This window comes from Trachinotus anak, unplaced genomic scaffold, assembly GCF_046630095.1.
Source record: "Trachinotus anak isolate AG129_WGS33_773 ecotype Australia unplaced genomic scaffold, CSIRO_AGI_Tana_v1 ptg000019l, whole genome shotgun sequence".
In the NCBI taxonomy this organism is placed as follows: domain Eukaryota; kingdom Metazoa; phylum Chordata; class Actinopteri; order Carangiformes; family Carangidae; genus Trachinotus; species Trachinotus anak.
Genome location: NW_027273870.1, coordinates 20,855,554 through 20,880,938, shown reverse-complemented (window position 1 = coordinate 20,880,938; position 25,385 = coordinate 20,855,554). Strand labels below are relative to the sequence as shown.

The 25,385-nt window shown below is 40.2% G+C and overlaps 2 protein-coding genes across 7 annotated transcripts in view; both read right to left on the bottom strand.

Annotated features, from left to right (window-relative positions):
* smad1 (SMAD family member 1) overlaps window positions 1–14,600 on the bottom strand; it is a 30,034-nt gene extending 15,434 nt beyond the window's left edge. Inside the window, exons 1-3 of one of the 6 annotated variants that reach the window (XM_071504449.1) lie at window positions 14,465–14,600; window positions 13,896–14,004; window positions 9,332–9,432 (exon numbers count right to left, since the gene is read on the bottom strand). The gene's annotated coding sequence lies outside the window, so the exon portion shown is untranslated. Of the gene's footprint in view, window positions 1–1,661; window positions 1,806–9,331; window positions 9,433–13,895; window positions 14,005–14,326 lie in introns of those variants that run through there. The other 5 variants (XM_071504446.1, XM_071504450.1, XM_071504448.1 and 2 more) reach the window with 5 other exon arrangements.
* A 5,854-nt stretch (window positions 14,601–20,454) lies between these two features.
* On the bottom strand, window positions 20,455–24,418 carry LOC139637148 (nephronectin). Its single transcript, XM_071505713.1, has 3 exons — window positions 24,303–24,418; window positions 21,997–22,131; window positions 20,455–21,355 (listed from the first exon to the last, which is right to left on the bottom strand). The coding sequence occupies exons 1-3, from the start codon at window positions 24,376–24,378 to the stop codon at window positions 21,147–21,149; spliced, it is 420 nt and encodes a 139-aa protein (XP_071361814.1). The 5' UTR covers window positions 24,379–24,418; the 3' UTR covers window positions 20,455–21,146.
* Window positions 24,419–25,385: the final 967 nt, after the last annotated feature.

Genomic DNA, 25,385 nt, shown 5'->3' with positions numbered 1-25,385 from the left:
ACTGTTGTGACTGACTCTCTGGATACAGGAATGCCGCTAACCTATATTTACACATTGTAGGTGAGTGGTTTTTCCCTTTTCTATGTCTATAGACAGCTATAGATAGGTATTAATAAGACTAACGCTTCACTTGGGTGTACTGAGGCAAATAAATTGTTTATGCTATGTTTTGTATGTATACAAAAAGGGAATTAAGCTAATAAAATAAAATAAAATCATAAAATCCAATCAGATTTGCATATGCATTTGATAAAGAGCCTTCGCCCTTATTTCAGTCCTATAGAAAGACCATTTGTTTTATTTTCAAACAGAATTTAAAACTGCATACCTTGAGAATGCAGGACAATAAAACAATTGGAAGTAAATCACAGACAAGGACAAATTCCTGTCCTTTGGGTAATCTGATATGTCATCTTCAATAATGTCAGGAGATCTAGCCTTAGCTGCTGTAGGTTTCTCTCTTACTCTCTCTTTTTCTCTCCCTCTCTCACATAAACACTTGCACAGACAAACAGATTCATAAACACATTGACATAACTAAAAACACACACGGGACACATGTCCTGTGAAGCACGCCAGTACACCAGTTCAAATAGCCTCAGTATGCCTGCAGCAGCCAGAAGACAGTAGAGAAGGAAACCAACAAGATCTAAAAGTAAAGCACGTTGATTTTAAAACAAGTGTACTTCATATATACGTCCTCATTCATTATACACTAACTATAGGCATTAAAAGTAGTTTATTTACATGTATGTTAGAAAAAGACAATCCATTAATCCGTATCCTGCAGTTAAACCAAAAAGCACGAAACCAAGTGTTTACCACTATCTTATATGGCTTAAAACTGAAAGGACTTGTTTATCATTTAGTTGATGATTTTTTTTTTGATAACTTTTAACTAGAAGTCCCTTCTCCAGTAAAGATGCTCATTATCTGCTATTTATTCCTTCCATTTGCTGCTTATCTCAGTTTTCACATCATTGTAAATGATTTCTTTTCAACTTCAATCTTTTTAGTCAGTCTGACATACAATTCAAGCAAGCTGAAGACATCATCTTGGACTTAAGGAAACTGTGATGTGCATTTTTCACAATTGATTAGCATTCATTATTTTGAAAAATGTGCTTAACACAAAGAAATCACCCGTCATTCCACATCCTGTATCTTAACGCCCTACACCATGTGTTTTAACAGCAGCAGAATAACCTATATTTCCCGTGTATTCACCCCAACGCATAGTTCACACTTACAAGCGCTTGTACCGATGCTTCAGAGTGATTTCAGCGCATTTGCTGGTGTGTTTTCAGTGTTTCAAAGCAGCCTTTCAACAGCATTCTTACTGGAACTTGGTTTCCATACAATATACATGAAGTTAGCCTACATTACTAAAAGATTTACGACAGTTCTTTGTCAAAACACTTGTTTTTACCACGTAGCCTGAAATTTTTAGTTTACACCTTCATGGAAATGTGGTTAAATTTGAAACCACAGTCTAATACTGTGAGTAAAAGGAAGAAAAAAAAAAAAAGTTTGAAGCTGTTGGTAACCGTTTGGATCTACTTCCTTACAAACAATGGCCATGCGCACTATTACAAGTGAAAATAATTTTGAGGAAACTTTTCATTTAGCATGTTATAAACGAAAACAAAAGTTTACAGTACCTTTTCTTTCTCTGCAGCCCTCTCTCTCTCTCTCGGTCTCCTCCTGTGTACTCTCTCTGCCTGTCTTCGGTCTGCTCGGTCTGGCGTCAGTGAGTCGCGGAGCCGTCTCACCCTCCGCTGAGCGCCAGTATCACGCCGCGGGATGCAGTCCCGACAATAACAAGACCTACTTTTCACACATCTAATATCTTCATTCACCGTGTGGAAATGGATTATGTAACTGTGGAACAATGCGGTTTCTTTTTCTCTCTCTCGCTAATTTACAAGGAGAGTTTCTTTTCAGATGTATGAGTTTGTGGCTGCAAAACTTGTCCGTTGAAGTGGGGTGAAATGTTGCTTGTTTGAGAGAAAGAAATGAGAAAGGAGGGGGGGGGGTCTCTTAACTGCAGAGACTTACAGAACATTCATGCGAAATATGCAATAATTGATAGATTCACAATACAACGAAATACAATGAAATCATCCTCAATAGAACAAAACATTAATCCTATACTCTGTGTAACTTCAAACTAAAAAATGTCCCATGTAGAAAGATTCATTCATTCAGATTCTTCCTCTCTGTTCTTACTAAATATGGCAGCTCTTCCTCTTCAAACTTTGGGCAGTAAGGTCTTGCAGTAGTTTCAACTGATAAACAACTTTGTGGTTTATTTGTAGTGAACCCCTGAACTGCATCACATTTAACCTGCCTCTCAGTTCCAGCTTTGCTTTGATTGTGATACGATAAGCACTATTTATGTTGTCAGGAGAACAAAAAAGTGTCCAAGAACAGGGTAAGCAGAGGAGCATGCTCACACATGCCATCATTTCAACTTCCCACCTCAAGACAACGCACATACACACTAGCAGCTCACGCCTGATGCAGGTTTTTCCTCTGGTGGCTATATGGAGGCATTATTTTGCAGTGTCAAGAGTGAAACTTCCAACAGGTCTTCAGACCATCTAATTAATAATGCATGATAATGCATGAAAATAGCAGTCAGGCAGTGCAGCAGCAGCAGAGGACAGGAGGTATCATTTCCAAGTCAGCTGAATCAGTCCATTCATATTGTGACGCGTTTAAGAAAAATTCAAAATACTTTGTGATGTAATAGGTTACATTTTATCTGATCAGCACAGAGACAAAAGTGTAAATTCCCCCATCACAAAAAGGAAACTGTCAGAGCACAAGAACTAAAAGATAAAAATACACTTCCACAGAAAATCATAAGTGAGTTAAAATGCCACACAAGCATGACTGCAACTAATGATTGGTTTCGTTATTGTTTAATCTGGTGATCATTTTTTTGATGAAGCAATTGTTTGGTTCATAAAATGTCAGAAAATAGTCAGAAAAAACTCCTGTTGTAATTTCCCACAGTCCAAGGTGAAATGTTCAGATTATTATCAGTTATTTGATCTGTTTAAAAGTCCAACACCTAAACTCTACTTTTCTATCATGTAAGACAAAGAAAGACGAAAACAGTATTTTTGCTTTAAAGATAATGACGAAAACGAATATTTAATGATCAATGTAGCTGTAGTTTTATTTCCTGTCGATTAATCGACAAAGCTCTTCACACAAGCTCAATACAGTATTAAAAATTGCACAAAGTAGCAAGTGAGTTACAACGTTAGTGACCAAACGAGCTCCTTATGGTGAATATTATAGAAATATTGTTATTTTGATGTGAAAAGAAAAAAAAAAAACACACAGCTTTTTCAGTATTTGGCGAGTTAATCAGTCAAGTTCAGGGTTGCCGCGGTGAGGGGGACTAGATTATCTTGAGCACAGGCGGAGGGAAACCGTTCAGAGCGGAGGAGGCTCCTGGTGCAGGTGACGTCACGGCGCTGGCGACAGAATGTCTGAGTAAGGCGGGAGCGAGCTGCACGTGAATAAATCTGGGAAAACAGTGCGAAGAGGGGGAGGGAGGGGCGGGGGTGATGATGATGATGATGAGGATGATGATGAGGATGATGAGGATGGGTATGAATAGAAAGAGGGTTCCACTAACTTTTAGTGTAAGGATTCCTCTCCCACACACACACACACACACACACACACACACACAAAAAAAAAAGGCAGCTGCACATTCACTAGACCGCAGACATTTACACAGTAGTAGAGGAGGCTCCAGAGTTTATTCAGACTATCAGGCTTTATGGCATTTTATATCATTTTATCGCACTATAACCATGTAATCAAGCAGCGTACTGCATATAACATAGGTTTACTATCAGTGGTGAAAAGCAACAAAATCAAGGCTGGATTATCAACTGAGCAAAGCAGACAACTTGCTCCAGACCTCCAGGGGCCCCAAAAGTCCCAAGTTTACCCCTTATCATCTTGGTCTACATAATCTCATCAAATTCAAAATTTGTTGAAAAGTAGAGCATCAACTTGCAAATCCTTTATCATATAGCCCTGATCATGTAGAGGGACTGTGTCAAAAATGTAGTTTTAAAAATTCAGTTAGGCTATTTTTCACTCACGTGGAGGAGAGCTGTGTTTTAGTTCTGTGTCAAGTAACTAACACACAGAGACTAAGAATCAATAGCCCAAAGATGTTATTTTTACTATATTATACAATATAGAAAATATATACATAAGAGGTCAATCCATTCACAAGAAAGTACATTGTAAATACAGTACAAGGGTACTTGTACTTCACTTGAGATATTTCTGTTATGCTACTTTATACTATTACTGCACAGCATGTCTGAAAAAAATGTGCCACTACATTTATTTGACAGCTATAATACTTTATTACTTTGCAGAATAAAATGTCCTATACAAATGATCATCTCATAAAACATTATGCATTTTTATAGGCCCATCTGAAGCTACCCAATGGAGTACAGCACTAAGTAAAAGCAGCAATACCACAATGGGCACAGACTCCATTGACAGTACTTTGACCCTGTTGTGGATATTTTCCTCAAAGAAAATCCAGAACTGAGACCTGCAAAAACATACCTCGGACCCTTGCTAGGGCACCATAAACATCTGGTGGGGTAATAATAAATCCTTTGTTTATTTACTTTTGGCCTATACATTACACCTATTAAATGCTGAAATAAGCCCATAAAATAGTCACCCATTTTTTAATATTTACTACAGTTTACTAAGGCCTTAAAATACCCAGACAGTATACTCAGTGGTAGCTGTATCACTGCTTAAAACTTTTTATCTTGCTGTATGAAGTGTAATAATAGTCAGATTAAACATGTCTGTGTCCCCTAAAACGTCCATCCTTTAGAATGGTAAATTTGATTACTTGACATGAGAGTGTCAGCTATTTTGTCTATACAGCACATAAGACAGGCACAATGCAAATATTTGCATTTTTAAAGTGGATAACACGAGGCAAATTACATTTCACATCAAACAAATTCGCTAATGGAGTTGCTGGGGTCGGGTTTATGTGACCACTAAAGATGAAATACTTTTGCTTATTTACCTCGCTCATGTAGTTATTGTTATATCAGTGGCAAGGAAGCTACCCAAGTGTTTATACAAAGAGTCTTTCCTTTCGTAATGGCTACAGCAGATCATACTGTGCTGGCTGTGTCTTACTGTGATTCTTCACACAGAATGTTGTGATCCTGGTAAAAGTGACAGCAATAACACAAAATGATGTGTGCATACATATTCTGATATATACACAGGGAGGTTTCTGATATATCCTACCCTTAGATTGGTCTTGCTCTGTAGTAGTAAGAAATGAATGTGGATGCATTTAGATGACGTTCCCCATTGTTGAGCCATCACACAGCAAGACACCAACCACTGATGGGGAAGAGAAAAGGCAAAAAGAAGGGTCAGCGCCTTCCCATCTCTCTGCTGTCTTTTAGTACGTGTCACTTCATGAGCCAGCCTAAGGCCACCTGTAGCTGGAGGAGATAAGTACTCTACCCTGGCATGGGCAGATGTAATAGATATGTTCATCTCAACCATGTGATTTCTATTTCAGTATTTCAGTATCTAAAATGTGAAGAATGTAGCAGACTTTAGCCTGGATTCAACTTCCAATCTGAGCGGTATCCAGGTATAGTGTATGTGCTTCTGCTGCAGTTTGCTGACATGAAGCTATACTCGCTGCATGGTTTTGGTTTGGGTTCTCCCTCTCCTTCTGGTGTTGCTTTCATGTTAATGGGTTCCTCATCTTTTTCTGCTTCCTCTGCTTCTGCTGCCGCTTCTCTCCCACCCCGACAAATCTCCAAGGAAAGGCAAGGCGAGTCCCCAGGAAAAAATGCTGGCCATCTCTGGACAGGGAGGTTACAGGCTCACAAACCAGACTGAAGGCTAACATGCTGGAGGCTGCCAGGCCTGAAGGCTAGCCGACTGGGATGCTGGCTGGAGGCTAGCTGACTCAGAACAGGCAGCGCATTAGCAGATTTGAGGCTAGCCTACTGAAGGACAGGCTTGTGGGACTGATTGGTGGCTGGCACACTGGTGAACAGCTGGTCGGGGATCAGGGTTGCTGAGAAAATCCTGAAGCCAGACAGGTATAGGGAATTCCTCATCCACAGCTTCTTGGAAACTTCCCGGAGCCAACTAAAAAAAAAGGGACCTTTGCGTTCCTTACAACGGGCTCTCATCCACTCTCCATTCCCGCACACAAGGGATCATAAAGATCATAAACTTCCTTCTCAAATTGATCTGCTGGGTCCATGGTTAGTCAGTGACAAAATTAAAAATTAAATTAAAAATGAAATGCATAGAAACATAAATATAAATATAAAGTGGGGGCAATACTCTCTCTTTGATCCATTCTTTTCAGATCAGCTGAACATGACCTTTCTCTTCTCGTATTCTATCCATTTTCCCAGCTTTGTTCATGGGTCCCTGGAAGATTTTCCATTAAATATTTTTCCTCTATAATGTCCATCTACTTTCCTGGTCTTGGTATCCTGATGCAAGTATTGTTAACTACTGCATCATTTAGAAACAATCTTTTAGGGTGTTTCTTTACATGCACCTGTAAGCACTTCAATCACTTCCTAACTATACCTTCTGCTGAAATTCATTTTTTAATCTATCATAAAAATGCCTTAGCTGTAAATATCTGTCCAGATCTCCATTCTATAAATGAAATTCTACTTTGAGTTTTTTCAAAACTTTTAAAAGCCTTCCCCTGTCTGACACATACAGCAGTTATTACTTTTCTCTCCACCTTACAAAAGTATTTTCTCTCTCCAGGTCTAAATCGGGGAAATAAGAGGGTCAAATCAGTCTCTATTGTCTCTTTCCAATTTGTATTTTTTGTCATCACATTCCATATTTTCAGTGATTCTCTAGAATAAATGTTCTCCCTTTTGGTCTTTGTATTCTTTCCCACTTAAGAATTAATAAATGTGTTATTTGGATAAGGAAAACCACATATAAAATTTTTGAAAGAGAAATATGAAGCAAACAACAGCAGCCAGCTAGCTTAGCTTAGCATAAAGACTAGCCTGGCTCAGTCCATAGGTAAGAAAATCCACCTACGAGCACCTTTAAAGCTTACTTATTAACACGTTATATCATGTTTGTTGTAATCCACTTAAGAGGTGCTGTACAGTAAGTGGATTTTGTTACCTTTTGATGGAGACTGACACCAGCTACACTTAACGCACAGATATGAGAGTGTATGAGGGTGAGATATGAGGGTCAGGGTTAACACTAAGCCAGAGCCATTTAGAAACCTTGGAGCGCTGCCTGTCTCTAACCAGACTGAGGAAGAGTGGACTCATGGGTTAGGATTGATTACAACATTAACGCCACAGACTTCCATGAATTAGCACGGGGTTGAAATGCTCAACGATGACTGACACACATGTTTAGATGACACTCCTTCACACATGCAATTCATTTTGCCATCTGAGGGCTCTTGGCAGACCCATTGAATTTTTTGCAGCAATGTGAAGCATGGCAGCAGTACATCATGGCAGCTCGCATTTCAAACGGATGGCTCATTTGGCACGGCTTTTTGCAAGTCCTTCTAGAAATAATGTTGGGGGTGGTAATATTTGAGTGCTGTCTCCAGGGGCTCTTGGTTTATCTCTTCTACTTTCATTGCACAGAGACAGAGGATGCACCAATCAGAGGGTGGCACTACCTGAGATTCTAATACTGCACTGTTTTGTCATTATATAGTTAAAATGTGTCAATTTACATGCAGTGAAAACAAATTATAAAGTTACATGCATATTGAGCAGACTTGCGCCTTATCTGACACTTGATTGATTGTTCTCACAGGTCTTTTAGAGGTTTGATCAGTGGTCCTCACACCAGATAATGCTGCAATTCTAATCTAAGCCCACTGTGTAAAATGAGACTCCCTTGAGGACTGCGTCTGATTCCCTACTCCCTGGACTACGGTATGGAGGGTGGTCTGCCCCGATCCCCTCCCTTGGTTTCGTGGGTAGAAATCTTAAAGTCTTGGGGAGGGGAAGTGTCTGACAGCAGCTGTCACAGTCACTTGTTAGATGGGACAGTTAACCCCAGATAGCACAGCTGTCAGTCAAAGCAGTCGTGGCACATTTTTCACAAGGGGGTGGTGACATGATGAACTTCAACCAACTACAGACGCTTGTTTTTGAGTGGACACATGGCAGTGCACCTGTATCTTGGCCAGCTGTCCCTCATTCTACAGGTGCACCGTCAGTGGCTTTGTCATTTATTCACTAAAGAAGTGTCTTTTTGTCCGAATATTGGCTACTGTGTTTTATGGTGCAACCTGTGTATATGTGAATTTCCTCTCATTTCCCAAGGACGTGAAGTTTGAGACTCTAAATTGCCCACAGGTATTCTGTCTCGACTTGCAAAGGACTGCTGTCCACTCCAGGGCATTTCCCTTTGATTAATGAATCTGTGCTTGACATGTTATACCTTTGAAGATTCCTCTGAGCTCAGCTGCTGAGCAAAGGCTTACTGGTACCTGCTAAGCAAGTCTTTGCATATTTTAAAAACAACTTTTTGTCTCTTTTACCGTCATCAAGCAGTCAAAGAAATTAAAGGTTAATGGTGACATTTATATAGCACTTTTATCCACTCACCACCAAAGAAAGACGCCTGAATTATTGTGCTAAGTAGAGTTACCCCAAAAGAGAGAGGCACACTGGGAGTTTCAAGCTTTCAGTTTTAGTTTAAAATCTATCACCTGGAGTAGGCAGAGGTGTCAGGAAAGCATGACTCATAAATACTGTAAATACTCTCTATGAATCTCTCAGTCTTTTCGGTAAACTACAAGGTCAAGAATGAACTTTTAAATCTAACAAAATGTTTAATTTCGTAGCTTGTTTTAAAGTGGACTGATTACCTTGTGTTACATTAGGGCACTGCAGATACATGACTGAGACATCTAATGCAACGCTGAAGAATTTCACGGCCACAGTTTTATGCAGTGATTATTTTTGCTGGATCTTCTTGCCAATGGTATTTCCATGTTGTCTATAACAAAAACGTGGGCAAATAAATTCTAAAATATTGATGAGGGGACATAAATTAATGCACTTATCATACAAGGTTACACACAAACCTTGAACTAGTCTCATTGTTCCTGACCTATTTGATCATAAATACTTTCCACCCACATCATATAAGAAACCTCTCTCCAGTGAAATGTCTTGCATCAGATCAAACCAGCATCCTGCTAACCAGATCATCAAGCAGATGTTCCCTCTGTACACCCAGGCTGAGATCATACCTCAGGAGAGAAAGGGAGGAGGGATGGGGGGCTGGCTGGAGCATTGTAAGCGATAGCCATCATGACATCACCTCTTCCTGGTTTGGCCTCCAAAGACAGATCTGTAGGGCAAAAATAGACCGCTCCTCAAACAAAGCTGATGACTGATTGTTTGCAGCAAAAATGATTACGCCAGTGGATAAACCACAAGGACAGTTGAGGTCAAATGTCAAAGAGTACAACAGAAGAGCTGTAAATAGATAATGTAAATGAGATTTGCTATAACTCCAACTCTGCTAAATCGATTTAATGCCAATATTCCAGATCACTGTATAAAATGTGGGACGCAGAAAGGCACATTATTTAATTATATGTGGGACTGCTCAATTGTTAGAGGTGTCTGGACAGATGTTTTGGATACTTTATCTTTTGTTAGTAAGGCGAGCTGTTGCTGCTGCCCTGGATCATGTATCCTTGGAATCTTTCCAGTAAAATGTAACCCAATGTAATGCAACAATTTTCATCTATTGAAAGCAAAACTTCTAATAAGCAATAAGCAATTTTTCAAATGAACATATGTATTATTTCAGCTTTGCTTATATATTAATTTCTTATTTCTTGTTCTAGCTACACTAGGGGTGTGGCTCTAGGGATGGTAATGTTTGTCTGAGGTCCAGACTGCAATCTCTCAAGAACCATTACATTTTGCACAGACATTCATGGCCCCCAGAGGATGTATAGTAATGACCCCTTGACTTTTTCTCTAGCACCACGATGAGATTGACATTTGAGTGAAATGTCTCAACAGCTATTGATTGGATTGCCATTAAATTTGGAAAAGATGAGCCTCCATGAGCCTCCTTCAGGATGGATTGCTATAACTTTGCTGGTAAAAATTTAAAGTTTATCCGTCACCTTAGTTCATGACCTAATATCTGCAATACTAATGACACTCCCATGAGGCTCAGCTGTAGTTTTTGTTTCGTGCTAACTTGCAAAAGTTAGAATGCAATCTATAATGTTGAATGTGGTAAACATTACACCTGCTAAACATCATCATGTTTGCATTTTCTTTATGAGAATGTTACAATGCTGGCGTTAGCATTCAGCTTCAAGGATGAGTTCATATTATATCATAAGTCTGTCACAGTACAATAGCCACATGTCCTTATTTACATTTAAATAGTTTTTGGCCACTAATCATTCCTCCTGTTCATACTCATCCACAGCCATTGTTTTGTGCAAAAAAATATTACAACGTTTATCTAAAGATAAAACATGAGGCTTCAGCAGTCCAAGTTAAACAAATCAAGTGAGTTTCTTCAAAACCTAGCATCTTTTTAGAGTTTGTCCTCCATCACTTACACTGTGACAGCATTAAGAAGTGATCTTTTAATGGCCAGTATGAACAGTGGGAGTTATTACAGCATGCAAGACTTAAATGCTCATATGGGCACCTGACTGACTTGAAAACCTGTGAGCCTATCGTTTAAAGCAATGCTGTGCTGCGACTGTAGAGTCTTGGGCTTTATTTGAATATATCCTCTCAGTGTTGTTACACTGATTCTTGGTTTAGTCTTGTGCCCTTGTTTGAATATCTAATATCATCTAATCACATGTTTAAAAAAAAGGGAGGACAGTTGTGATTCTGTACGGGTCATTTAGGAAAACAGCACTTATAAATACATAGCTAAGTTTGTTTAACTCAGCGGGTGGTGAGTTGGCGTTTGTTTTGTGGTATCATGACACAATATGAAATGAATGTTGCCACCACACTGCAAATGTGGCTACAAACAACTTGCTAAAAATATGATTTTAATCCATTTTCTGAGTCAGTGCTTACTTGAAACCAAAACAGCAGCAGGTCACAGCAGTAAGTGAAGTAAAGCATACACACGGCCACCCTGGGAATTCCCTCCCCACTTGCCCTAGGGGACACAAACTGTATCCTGACACTATGACGATGTCATCAATTGATCCCTGTGGTCACAGCTGTCATGTGACAAGGTCAGATGTGTATGTGTATGTTTAATGGCGACATGAGGCTGGATAAGTTTAACAGGGACTTGAACAGGATCAGACATTTACAGAACAAGCTCACTTAACTGCCCAGCCTTATTAAATAATCTGCCCTCTCAACTACCATTCAGACCACTCCTGAGTACAATAACTGAGGCTTTTCTCATGTGTTAGCGTGGCGTCATGTGTTTGCTTTCAGATGGCTAAGTGACCACCCGTCTCCTCTCCCCACCCCCTCCGACTTCAGTTTAAAGACTTGGCCCTTTGGAGGGAGGGGGGTGGGGGGGTTGGGGCAATCGATTACGGCCATTTACAGCAGCCCTTCTCCTCAGGACATCAGAGCAACCCTTCTGCTCTGCCCAGTTAGTTGACACACCTTCCTTTGACCTGCTTTTTATGAGTTCTGAGGAGTACACTTTGTCTGGTGTGCTCGATGCCATCACAAGCGCTTCACAAAGAAGGATCAGACGAAAGCTTATCAAGTTAACTAAACCTTGTCACACAGTCCCTCACATAAACAAAAATTATTTAAAAAAAGGGCCATAAGAAGTAAATCTGCATTATGTTTGTCTAGAAGCACTAAGACACATTTAGTGTGGAAAATGAGAGACAACTGGTCATCCAGGGTTATACAGCAGACACCCACAATTATCACCTTCTTAGGATAAAAAATTCAGATCATATTTAATTTGTGTTATACACAATAGTAGCTACACAATCCTCAAAGGTTCCACGCATGGTTGTATTTCAAACCATGATGTCCACGGTTTAATGCATGAACCAGAGACACATTTGGACCATGAAATTGTCCCAATTAAGCTTTGATTGGCATAGTTATTTAATGAAAGTCAATTCACAAATCAAATGTGAGCAGATGGAAATGTCTAAAAGTAGATACTGAGCTCCACCTGGTGGTAAAGACTGGTCACTGCACCATTTTGCTGCAGTTACAAGCTTTTCATTACCATTTACTGTACATCAAGCAGCTTTAATGGTGTTTTCATATTTCCAGAGCTTGAAAATGCGACGAGCTAAGGCATTTTAATAAACTTTGTGATATTATCTTAAGAAGAACTCTCATCTGATGATGCACAGAGATGCATCTGCTACACACTATATCCATTCACCTGAGACACCTGAGACCAAAGAACCCAGGGGAACATTTGCCCTTGAGTCTCAAAGCCAGGTTCCTCACGACATTTCCCTCATCTACTTTTGATGACGACACAAAGGACAGTTCCATTCAATTCAATTTATCTTTCCTGTTTCTCTCCCTGAAATGAGTCAGATTTGAGAGAAAACAATTAGAAAGAGAAACAGAAAGGAAAATCTGGAAGTTCCAAACACTACCAAAGTAAACAGCTCCTGCATGAGTGGGTCTCCATAAATCACTCAAAAATAACAGACTCCATGTGCAACAAAACATGAAGGGTGTTTATAACTTTCTTGAGGAGAATGGAAGCAATAACTATGCTGTTTTTATGTTGTTTTCCACCCACAACTGCATGGCCAAGAAAACTCAAGGGAAAGAGAGGCTTTCACTGCCAATAATCTGTCATTTATGGCCATGATACAAGTTAAGAACAATAGAATATTAAAGAGTTAGAAATACAAAAAAAAAAAGACAGACAAAAGGACCACAGTGTTAAGCCACAACATAGTGAGCTGTCCAGTGATCACATCTGTACTTTGGTGTCATCTTTTCTGGCCAGGATGGCACCCACACTGCCCTAATAAAACATCAAGCAACAATATGCTAATGGATATTCAACAATCTTATTCACGAACCTGTGGGTTTCACAGTTTTACCACATATATCCAAACAATGTAAAAAAAAAAAATATTTGGGCTTTTCTTCTCCTGGACTGTTTAATATTTTCTGTGTGTGGAAAAAAAGTTTTAAATGACAGCAGTGACTTTCTTATTGAAAGGAGGTTCCTTTTTAAGAGGGAATAATCTCCATGACTTACAAATGTGGTGATTTATGTCATACATGAGAGGGACGACTGCGGTTTATTTGGTGAATGCATGGTCAGTGGTAAGCAACATCATTTGTTGAAAACAGACAATGTAGAATAAAAACAGATGAGAAGCTAACAATAATAATGTGCAAGTCATATACTTGCACGTGTTTCCCATGTACACAACATTTGGCTTCTTTTTGTTTTTATCCTTTTTTTGAGTCTGTGTCAAAGACTCGTTTGTTATAAAGCTGTGGCCAGATGGAGCTGATAGATTATGGACTAAATTGTACCAGAGGAATAATATTTTTTCCATCTTCTTCATCCAAATGGAGTCAGAAAGGCCACTCATGTCAATAAGTGTCTTCCTACCATTTACTCATGATAAATATCAGCAGAACTTTGATACAAGTGTTAAACAAGTCATGTTATACCTTTACTAGGGATTTAATGTTACAGGAGTCAAGTGGTAAGTCTGGAGATATAAGATTCTTTTTTTTTACTGATACAGTTATCCCGCTGCATCTGCCTATATAAATCAAAACTTCAGGTAGTGTGAAAAAATAAAATCATGTTTCCATATGAAGAGAAGTTTGTGAACTAACCTTTACAATTTTGGGGATGTGGTCCAAAAAGTTTTGAAGTCCGAGGCTTCATGTCTGTCTTGTGATCATCCTCCAAAGTAGGTGAAAATCTCTTGCCAGTCTGGAGAGTCTGCGAGTCACAGGTAATGTAAGATTCAATAATTGCAAAAATGCTTTAGAAAGTAATGCAGACAAACCCCTTTGTTGCTGGTGCAATCTCCTACCTATTTTCTTATTAACATCAATGTTAAATATCTTTTATAAATGACACATATCAGTATCAAACCACAAATAAAAACTAGGCAATAGGAAAAGCACTATTCATCAGTCCTGATCAGCCAATTCTTATTGTATTAAAACCAAATGCTCAAAATAAATCCAAAGCAGTCAAAAAAAAAAAAAAAAAAAAATTAAGTTATTGTTACTAATCAAACACAAATCTTTTCACTCACATTTTATTCAGTCCATTGAATCAGAGGAATCCAAATGTTAATATGGTGAAAACAGTTGAAGGTTAAAGAGAGAGACTGACTGCACATTAACCTAAGGCAGGAGGGTATGAGAGATGCAGGAAAGAAGACTTATCTTACAGAAAAAGGTTAATTCAAACCCAATGCAGGGTTCAGCACATTTCCAGCTGCACATGGTTGCTCAGGGAAGTCTTCTCTCTGTTCGCCTCTATGCTGCTCTTGTTAGTCCCCGCCCCCTTCCCCCCAGCTCACAGGTGTGTCTGATTGGTCTCTTCACCTTCCCTAATTTCCTGTTCTTTCAAGATTGTAAAGGGTTATTCTGCACTTTTTCTGTCCATTCTTTCTGCTACATATTTGGCATGAAGTACTTAAAGTGGGTAAATGTTCATATTTCTGGATGTTAATGACTTAAATATTTTATATTTCCAAATATTTAAAAATGAAACCTCATCTAACCTAGTTTCACCTTTCTATGTATGTATGTATGTATGTGTCTCTGAACATAGACTCATTTTGCTGAACCCTGGGAGCATTTTAAAAACTTTTTTTCCTCATAATTCATCCAAAATAGTACTGGTTACTCAAATACATTTTGGAACATTGGAAACATTTTCTTTACTCAATCTAGACCATTCAATTTCATATGCATATCTTCTGATTTTCCATAAGAGGTCAGTGTTGCACTGCAAACAGTTACCACGCTCTGAGAAGTTGTGTCAAAGGCGCCTTTGAGAGTGTCTTGGCAGCACCTGGCTCACAGCTAAACACTGGTTCAGGGGAATGGAAAATCAGACTCTTGCTCCGGCTTCATGATGCATTCCATGTCAAATTATTTAAACTTTTCCGTCAAAATAGACTAAATTTTTTCGAGAACCTTTTTAAACTGAAATGGTTTGCCAGTAATTCATGGAGCTAACACGGAGGACAGTGTTGATTTCTATGGTGCCAAGATAGACAGAGTAAAGCCTAAAGTAAAACAATATCTCAACCAATGGTTCATAACATCTCAGTGATGGGGTAGACTGCCAGAAGTGGTTGCAGTGCGGTCAGGTTGAGGTGAGGTTTTGGGGTTGTCGGTTCCTCCTCAAGTTTGGCTTAAGTGGAAGTTGAGGTTCGGTTTTGGCCTGGCTTGTATGGGTTCAGAAATGGAGCGGGAAATGGGGAGTTTCTTGAGCAACATATTGTTTCCCTTGCACTGTCAAAAGATATACAGAGAAGCAATTAACAGAACATCAAAATATGTCTTTGTCTAAATATTGTAAACATATAAATCATCTTGTGCCGTGCTCCTGTTCTGCACTGTCAGAATGGCCGAATTGGAAAACAAATCAAGTGGAATGAACATGCAATTTGAGCTCTACAGTAATAAAACAATTTCCACCCATTGAAGTTTTTAGCGGAACATACTGTTTTCATTTCTCAGTTCCACTTTGAAAATTTAGAGTGTGTCCCCATGGGCAGGGTGGGGTGGCGGTTAGGCAGAGTGAATGGGAAGGTATTACACAGCATGACTACAGTCCGTCTCTGTGTCTAAGTCTATGTTCCCCGACTACTGCCCCTGTGAGATCACCGGCCACTGACAGGGAATTGGCTGCAGTGCGCTCTCACTGAGTGATTCCCCAGCGGGACAACCTGCCAAGCACTGAGCCTGCCAGCAACCCTCTCATACATTCCTCAACATAGCGACTGCTGCCAGCTCGGAGAGTCTGGGTGGATGCCACCCAGTGCTTCCTTAGCTGCCCCAGACACCTGAACTAGCACAGGACTGGAGGAGAAAGCGAGAGAAACAGGGATAGCTGGAAGGGTTCATGGTGGGAGTGAGAGCTCTGTTAAATAGCCAGCAAACAGCCACTGCAGCTGTTGTGGCCTTTTCCACAACGATTCCACTGTTCGAGCTTCCAGTACAGCACTAATTAAAACTGTGCCCATCTCTCCTCTAGCCAGAACTTTCCAGAACACATATGCACACATGTATTCAAATGCATGTTCTCTCTCAGACTCACACACACACACACACACACATATACACACACACACACACACACACACACATATATATATATATGTACACACACACACACACACACACACACACACACATATATATATGTGTGTGTGTGTGTGTGTGTGTGTGTGTGTGTGTGTGTGTGTGTGTGCTGTGCTGACCCTCCAGTACATTTGAATTAAGTTACTGTTCATCCTCTGTTGTGAACAAAATTAACCACTTTTGTCCTTTGACTGAGCTGATTCAAGCTACAGCAAACAATGTTTTGGCCACATGGGGGCAGTAGACCAAGTTGTGAACACAACACTGACATATTATCCCCTTGTGAAGTTGTGGAGGGCAACATGTTAGCAGACAAATGACAACTTATACATTTGGCAGACACAAGGCAACATCAGAATTCATCTGAATTCTTGCTTGTGGCCATCTTTTAAATGTAATTTCACTCTCTTTTAGCTCTGTGTTTGGTCTCCGCCGACTCCTGAGGGAAATATCTGTCTCTGCGTAATGCTCCACTATGTCCAGCTAATCACTAACTGTGTCTGTGTGCTAAGCAGGTAGATCACAACCCCATGAGAGGTAGGAGCTCAGTGAACCAAATCAGCAAACTTACAGGCAGTAATACCAAAACAATGAGCTGAAAGACGCTTAAATTCTCTGTAGAGCTGAGGAAACATCTGTGGGTTTGCTATCATGACTAATTTTTGGATAAAAACTTACAAAAGCTAATGAAATTGGCAAACAGTCCTGATGTTGTGGCCATCTTTTGTGCTCTAGAGATCACATAAATCTAATTATTTTGTGTTGTGTGTTTAGTGTTTCATTTGTTGATTATTTCAATGATTAATTATTTTCTGGCATCAAATGTCAGAAAACTGATAAATGCCCATCAAATTTTCCTCAATCCCGCAGTGACCAACAGCCCAAACCCTAAACCTGGTCTACCCACAATAATATAAAACACAGAAGTGGCGAATCCTCACATCTGAGAACTAGTATGCTTGGCAATTTTGATTGACAGATGACTTAAATTGTTGCCTCTTTACTAATCAATTAAAACTAAATGTTTATGCACTACCATAAGGGACACCTTTCTCTCTGTGCCTTGGAGGATACACATGCTGTAAAAGAACAGAAATATATTGCTTTTCTCAGCGGTTGGGCTCTAATTGCTGCACAAAAGAATAATGAAGTATGTTTGCTTCCAAGAGAAACCTTTGGTCCCAGCCACTTCCCTTCACCTTCTCCGGAGTAGGCATTCCTATATAGATTAGCTGGAAATCTTTCCTGTTCTATCGAGGATAATCCCCCGAACAAGGCAGCTCGCCTCTCATATTAAGAATGATTTAGGCACAGTGAATTCCGGTCAGGTCAAGTCTCCACTTTCATGTTATGATGTGGCTGTTCCAGTTGTTATATGTACCTTGTGGAGAGAATAGGAGCAGACAGAAGAAAGGAGAGGAAAGGAGGTCAGTTTTTTTACTCTTCAAACAGAGTTCAAAGTCATCATGTGGATCTGAAACATGAATTAAGGTCACTGATACAGTGACGCTCAGTGCATTTGAAAGGAAGAGGATGTGTGTGTGTGTGTGTGTGTGTGTGTGTGTGTGTGTGTGTGTGTGCATGTGTGTGTGTGTGTATGTGTGTGAGTGCGTGTGTTTGTGTGTAGCTTGAACAAGGGTGTCTGGGAGTTCACTTTTTAAGACGTTTGAGGTCTTGCGGATATTTCCACATCAGCTTTTCCTTCAGCCTCACACACACTACCCACCACATAGCAGAACATTCATCAGGACTGTATTAGTATGAATGAGAATTACAAGAAAGCGTGGATGCACATGGGCTTTTTTTTTTTTTTTTCCTCCTGGGGTCACACAGAAGAGAGTGACTCACATATATTTACTCCACATAATGTGATTTAAAAGTGACTGAGAGGACACTGCTGCCTTTAAGATAACAGGAAGCTTTAATTATCCCCGTGACAAAATTGGGTATAGTGGGTTAGTTAAGCTGCTGTGATGTGATTCTATTTTCATTTCTAAACTGAAACAAATGAGCCCAGTTAATTTTGTTATGTCCTTTTTTCGGCACAGATTCGTGAATACGGGGAACGATATAGCAACAGAACCAACAAGATCAGCTTTATTTAGTTCAGCTCATTTTAGTCACATTCAGTAGTATATAAAAGGGATCTGGGAAGATTGCTGTAGGCTGGGAGCTGTCACACTTTCTCTACTCTACTGCAGATTTTGTAGGCAGAGGCAAGCAAGAGAAAATGGCTTCCTAACAAGATTTATAATTTTACGCCAAGGGTTCAAACTCTGGCTCATTCCCCTGAGAGGGATTGGTCAGCATTTATAATTTTAATTCATTCATGGAAACACTGCACTGTGTTCTTCCTTATACTGACATTATAGGAACATAATACCAGAATTTGCCGTGGAAAAGCCTCCTCTGATGGAGCATGGGGAGAAAAGACTGGCTTATTTCAGACTAAAGTGAAAAGGACAGTATGGGCAAGACAGGGGTTTTAGTGGTTTTACAGTTCAGTGGTGGTGTTTGAAAGCATGGTCTTTCAGCAACGTGGGTGGCACGGTTGTTCCTAGCATCTCTGCTATTGTATTGTCATTGGCTCTATGCACTTGTCAGCATCATTGCTCACTTTCTCAGGATAAATGTTGATTTTGCTTTATATAAGGAAAGCCGAGGCAGCAGCGCTTTGATTCGTGAAATTGCCATGGCCTCGGTGTGAGAGCTTGTGTCACTGCAGATGTCCAAATTCCTCTGACATGTTTATTGTTTTCTTTTATTTTGCGGAGGCTATTCTGCATGGCTCCAGCGCCACTGTTCCTGTAGCTACTCCTCCATGCGAAATCTTGTGTGTCGTGTAAACAGAGGACCAGAAAATAACAAGCACAAGAAAAGGGAAAATTTCCACCCAGGCGTCGTCTTTTTCTCCCTCGCCCCCTTCAGTGTACCCACCACTTGTTGTCCTTTATTTGTAGCCTAAGTGCTTTGGCATTAAATCTTATTATTTTTTGGTAAATAAACCAGTTTCTGGTAGGAATTACACACAACTTGGTGTGAGGTCCCTTTCAGAAAGGGGCCTGGATCCTTTTATCTAAAATGTTTTCTATTTCTGCTTTTGTAAGACACTTTTGACTGCTTTGAAAGAGAGAAACCAGGTTTTTCTTGCGTTTCTGGGGGTGAGGTTGGGGATTTTTCTCAGCATTGTGGTGAGATTTATTCGAAGAGGCTGCATTTTTTTCTGATTTCCCTCTTTGTTCTCTGTAAGTAGTTCCAGGTCCCCCCTCACTCACACACACACACACACACACACACACTCATCTGTTGGAGTGTGTGTGTGTGTGTGTGTGTGTGTGTGTGTGTGTGTGTGTGTGTGTGTGTGTAAACGTGCCAACGAGGCTCGGTGATTTTGCAGATGGGTGTATATGTGTGTGCGGGTGTGCGCGTGAAGAGCACATGTGTGAATGTGTGTGCGTGAGGCTGAGGCGGGGACTTGATGTGACACCTGCTGTTGGGATGAATAGGGTCAGTGGCAGGGCCCTTCAGCAGGCAGCAGCTGCTTGTTCTCACTGCAAGCTCGACTCTCACGGCGCTGCAAAGCCTGCAGGACTACAACTGAGGCCCTGACACAACACGTAGTGCCCCCTACCTCCATCTCCTATCATTACAGTTATTATCTTCAAGTATTGCTGTTCCCCCTCTCCCAGGGTCACGATCCTAATCGTTCGGAAGGAAACGTGAAATTGACCTGAAGGAAAACATCAAAAACGAACTTCAATTTCCATCCCTGTGCTCTCTGAACGCAGGAAGAGGTTTCCAGACAGCTGCCGACAGACAAAGATACTTGGTATTTGGTTGGTCTGACCTGTCTACGCTCTCTCGCTGTGTGGTAGTCCGCCCTGTGTGTGACTTAGTGGGTCTGAAAACATTCCCTGTGGCACAACAGAGGAAGAGGGCAGAGGATAAACAGTGAGGTATGAAAACATCAGTCTGTGTTTCAGCAGTGTTGCAAATGCCTCCAAAATGTCTATGTTTTTCACCCATCTATTTTTGATAGATTTTTAATTTGAAATCCAGAGAAATGACATCATAATACTCCTTTACAGACACATCATATGGTTGACTTATAAGTCATAGTAAATATTCTTTCACAGCATTGTGTTTCACTCAAATTCCCAAGTTTAGAGATATCGTTCCTTATCTATCCACCAGAGGTCAGCCTTTTATTAACAAATTCTGATGTATTCTAACAAAACAGCTTTTTTTCATGAAGAAAACTCGCACTTAATGGAATCTTTAATAAATTACTAATGATGCATATTTGAACCTTTTGTAAAGTGGGTTTTTTTTGGATAAAGAACATCCCACGTACAATAACAGAGGTGGTGTTTCTGGTGATGCCAGCGTGAGGAAAACCCGTCTGTCATCACCGTCCGTTTGGGTTGAAGCACACAAGCAAAGTACAGAGTATGGTCCTGTTGCAGTGCATTTGTTAAATGAAGGGTTTCTTCAACAGACAGCAAATAGGCGACCAATAGTGCTGAGGGTGTTCCAGGCTCAGAGAGAAACAACAGGCTGAATGGCCACAAGCTTTCCAGTTGTTTCAAACATTTTTGACATTACTTTGCAAAATACCTGACATCATAGGATGTTCTGAGTGTGGACAATTCCCTCAACTTTGCTCACATGTTCTTTAACCTGAGTCATTTAATAATTCTCTAATGTTGTTTGTCCTTTTTCGTTGGAGCAATGTAAGTCGTAAAGGGTATAGCTCTAAGATGAAGGTTGTATTTGCTTGGTCCTTTTGGAGAGTTTGTAGTTAAAGTACATGAGAGCCTTGGACTGTGGGGCTCTCCTGGGCCAGCAGGTGTGTCCGTTGCCGAAGTAGTCCTCCAAACACTGACAGGTGTAGGAACCATCTGTGTTGACACACTGAGCGTGGCGGCTGCACCAGTGAGACCCGGTTAAACATTCATCCTTATCTGTGGAGCAGAAGAGAAGGAGATTAGAAATGTTTATTAATGGCTAATGCTTGTCAGATATTTAATCATTGTTTTTTTTATTTTCAGAGCAAGAAGGAGGCTAAGTCTTCATAGCTAAGTCATGTTGGATCAGGATGGAGAGAGCAAAAGGTTTTCAGAACTGTCTGCTTCAAACCTGCTAAAGAGATAATGTTGCAATGCTCATCGCGTGGATGAAAATAAAAACAGCTTGTGGGTGAGCCCACAGCTGAGTGGGTGAGCTATGAGTGCTCATCAAATAAACATGGTTTCTAGATCCTCTGCTGCCAAAGCACATCTTCGCATGATCCCTCTCTCTGCCAATTAACGCAGATGAGGAGAACATGTGGAGCTGTGCTCTGATCCATTTAGTCATGTACAAGGGCTGACACGGAACAGATCTGACGACTGCGTCTTCAAAAATCTCACACATGGATGTCCCTGTGACCTAGTGGTCTAGGATGGATAACATGTCATCTTAACATCTCTTAACTCCTGTTGCATGAGATCCCATTTTCTGCCTCCCCGCCATCTACTGGATATAAGTGCTCCAAAACAGCACATGAAATACAACAACAACGAAGATAAAAGGGTGCTTTGTTGTTGTTTTTGTTTTCTCTTACCTCGACATTGCACTGAACCCTTGAGCGTCCCCATCACAAAACCATCTCGGCACACGCAGACAAAGCTGCCGAAAGTGTTCCTGCAGGTCTGCCGTAGTGGACACACATCAGCATCTCGCTGACACTCATCTACATCTGCAACAAAATACAAACACGTGTCCAACATCAGCAACACATCTGGCTAATTTCATTGCACAACAGTCCAAACTTTTGGCCTTCTTGTCCACACAATCCAGCCCACCCTCACCTTTTTAAAACATACACACACACACACACACACACACCTAACCTCTCAAGGACAAGGTGCTGAAATGTTTCTTGTCTTTGCTCAAAACAATAATTACCTTCAAAAAGACACGAGGGGCAGAAATGAGCACCTTGACCTTGCAACCACCTCTTTGTACTGAAGCTTTGAAAGGTGCACTGCTGTTCAAAAACAAGGAATGACCCAAATGCACAAATGTTTTACTTAGTGTTAAGTCCCCCAACAGCCAAAGAGGTCCCTCATTCTTCTTAAGTAGGCTACTGTGCATTTCTTAATAAAGAATAGAAATAAGTAGTTCTCAAGTCAGTTTGGTTTGTTAGCCGTAACTGTTTGTTTATCAGACACACCCAACTTCAGCACATGTATTATTTTTATTTCATATTATTTAACCTTTATATGAACAGGTTTGTCCCATCTCCAGCAGGGTACCTCTTTTTCATTAGTTAACAACCACGCAAATATAATTAAAAAATACAGTAAAACAGCACAAAACTAGAACGTAAAGAAAATCAATATAACAGCCCAACAACAGATCCTACCTTTATGGACCTTATTGTATTTATCATTGCGGTATTGATTCAGCCCTATGGTAATGAAGTTATTGTGAAAGAGGTTTCTAATATTTCATGTCAGTGGCAATGGACAGTGGCAATATTGGATTGCTTTGGATGTGTTTAGTGTACCTAATGTGCTCCATGTAAGAAATCCATATAAAATGGCTAGAAAGCAGAAAAATGCCAATGCTACAGCTCCTTGTTCTCTGTGCTGGTCTACTTTAAAGTACAGTTGAGCATTGGTGAGACAAAAGCAATGATTTTGCTTTGCTCTGGAGGGTGAATAGTTCCCACCATAAGCGCTCCCACAGTGTGAGAATGTCTCCTTAACAGCCATGAGAGAGGCTGGGGAAGGCTCGCTTCATTACAGGACAGGAGGCTCCTGCTGCTGAGTTATCAAGGGAGACTTCAGTCACAAAGTGGCTGGACACTGAGGAGGGAGTACAGGGTATGTCTGACATTACATCATGTAATTAAAGGCCTTTTTTCCCATTTGGTGGAAAGACCCAGTGCTGACCTACTGTTGGTTAGTTAGCTGCAGGTGGACTATGTTCATGAGAAACTGTGGACTTCACCTGCTTCACAAATACAACCAGATAGAAAAGATAATCCCAATGCAAGATGGCGGGAATAGCATATAACAGCACACGTGAGTAAAAAACTAAAGAGAACGTAAGAAATAAAGAAGAAAGATGAACCTGGCTTGGTTCTTTTAGATTGAAGTGCAGTAATTGATATAGGTTTGTTTCTCTGGCTGGAATTATACCTGAACCAATCAGAGTTTTGTAGGCTTAATTTAAAATAGAGATGTCGACTTCCTGTGAGAGAGCCAGAGAGATGTCCACCGTAAAACTGCCAACAACAAAAATGGCAACAAGCTGATATTACAACAATGAAGCTGTACAGTTTCTTGTAAGTCAATTCCCTAAAGTGACACATTTTTTTGATCAGAATGAAAAATGTTAACCCTGCAATAACTTATTTTTTTGGCAGCAGAAACAAGGTATGAACACAATTTTGACATATTACATAATAGTTGATACGGTGAAGTTCTAAGCAAACAGTTGCTTATATATACAACCATGAGATACAGTCCCAAAGTTTAGCATTTGGAGTGAATGTTTGTGTCCATCTGATGAATGAAAGTCCAGTATTTACTCTGCTTAAAGCTCTGTTCTTCACCAATCTTATGTTCTATCTTTTTGTCATTTGGTACTGGACAGGTCCATTATCAGAACCAGACCAGGAAAGATCTTGTCCATAAAACCTAAACAAAAAGCTGAAAGATGCAAAAATGTCAAATTGTAGGTTTGTCACTGTATGTAATCCCTCTCTCATTGCACCATTGCACATAGTCATTGTCGAGCAATCCTTCATTTCACAGGCTAAGAGGAAGGATGTAAAGTGATAAATGTAAACATGTGAGGGATCTAGTTATGGTGATTCACCATGAGCTGAGGAGGTGTTTCTATCTAAAGAGGCACTACCTTCACAGGTCTTGTTGTTAGCGGCCAGGTGGAGGCCGGGGGGACACAGACAGCGTACCGCTCCCCCTCTCTCCATCTGGCAACCAAACTGGCAGCGTAGAGAGGAACATGCGGCCTCTCCTGGAAGACAAACAGGGAAACACTGGCTGAGGATCGGTCAGAGAAATGGGCCACTGGATCACCGCTGAGACACACACGCCGCACATAAAGGCTCTGCAACACTGGGACTGGTGTAATGACACTATAAATAAAAGTGGTAACCAAACTCTACTTAAAAGCAAAACTCAGTATCTTTACATAAATCACACATTTACATTTTTCCTCTTGAAATATCCTATCACCAGAAAGATTTGTTATGATATCACTTTCTATAACATAAAACTGTGAATTTCTGTCATAAACATTTATGTTAGCTTACCACGGTGGGTACACTGAGGACCAAGTCCTCAGATACTTTAACCTCCAATTATGGTATAAAGATGGCAGATGGCTTTTTGTGGAAAACTGATGCAACATCAGAAATACCATCTGTCAGTACATTTGGATTGTTAAATACTGGGCTGTTAGTTTTAAATGTTCTGTTTAAAGAGGAAATTACTCACTGGTGCAGGTGTATCCATCTGCACTGAGCATGTATCCAGGTTCACAGTAACAGCGATAGCTACCGTGTATATTCATGCAGCGCTGGGAACATGGTCTCTCCGACAAACCACACTCATTCACATCTGGAGTCAATATGAAACATTATTCAAGCAGCAGATAGAAATCCTTGTGGTAAATGATGCAGAACAACACAGGTAATGGTTGAGAAATTAAAACCATGAGCCTGATAATGATTTTGTGAGTTATACTCTACCTTCATCACACAGTGGTCCTTTATAGCCTCTGGAGCATAAACACTTGTCTGGTCCCACACATTTCCCATTTATGCATGACTCCTTGCACACTGCTGTGGTAACAATGGAAACAATATAAACCAAAATATGCTGACGTCAAATTGATCAGAATATAGTGAAAGTATACTGCATAAATGTCAAAATAATGGTAAAAAAAAAAACAAAAAAAAAACAGCATTTATTATTT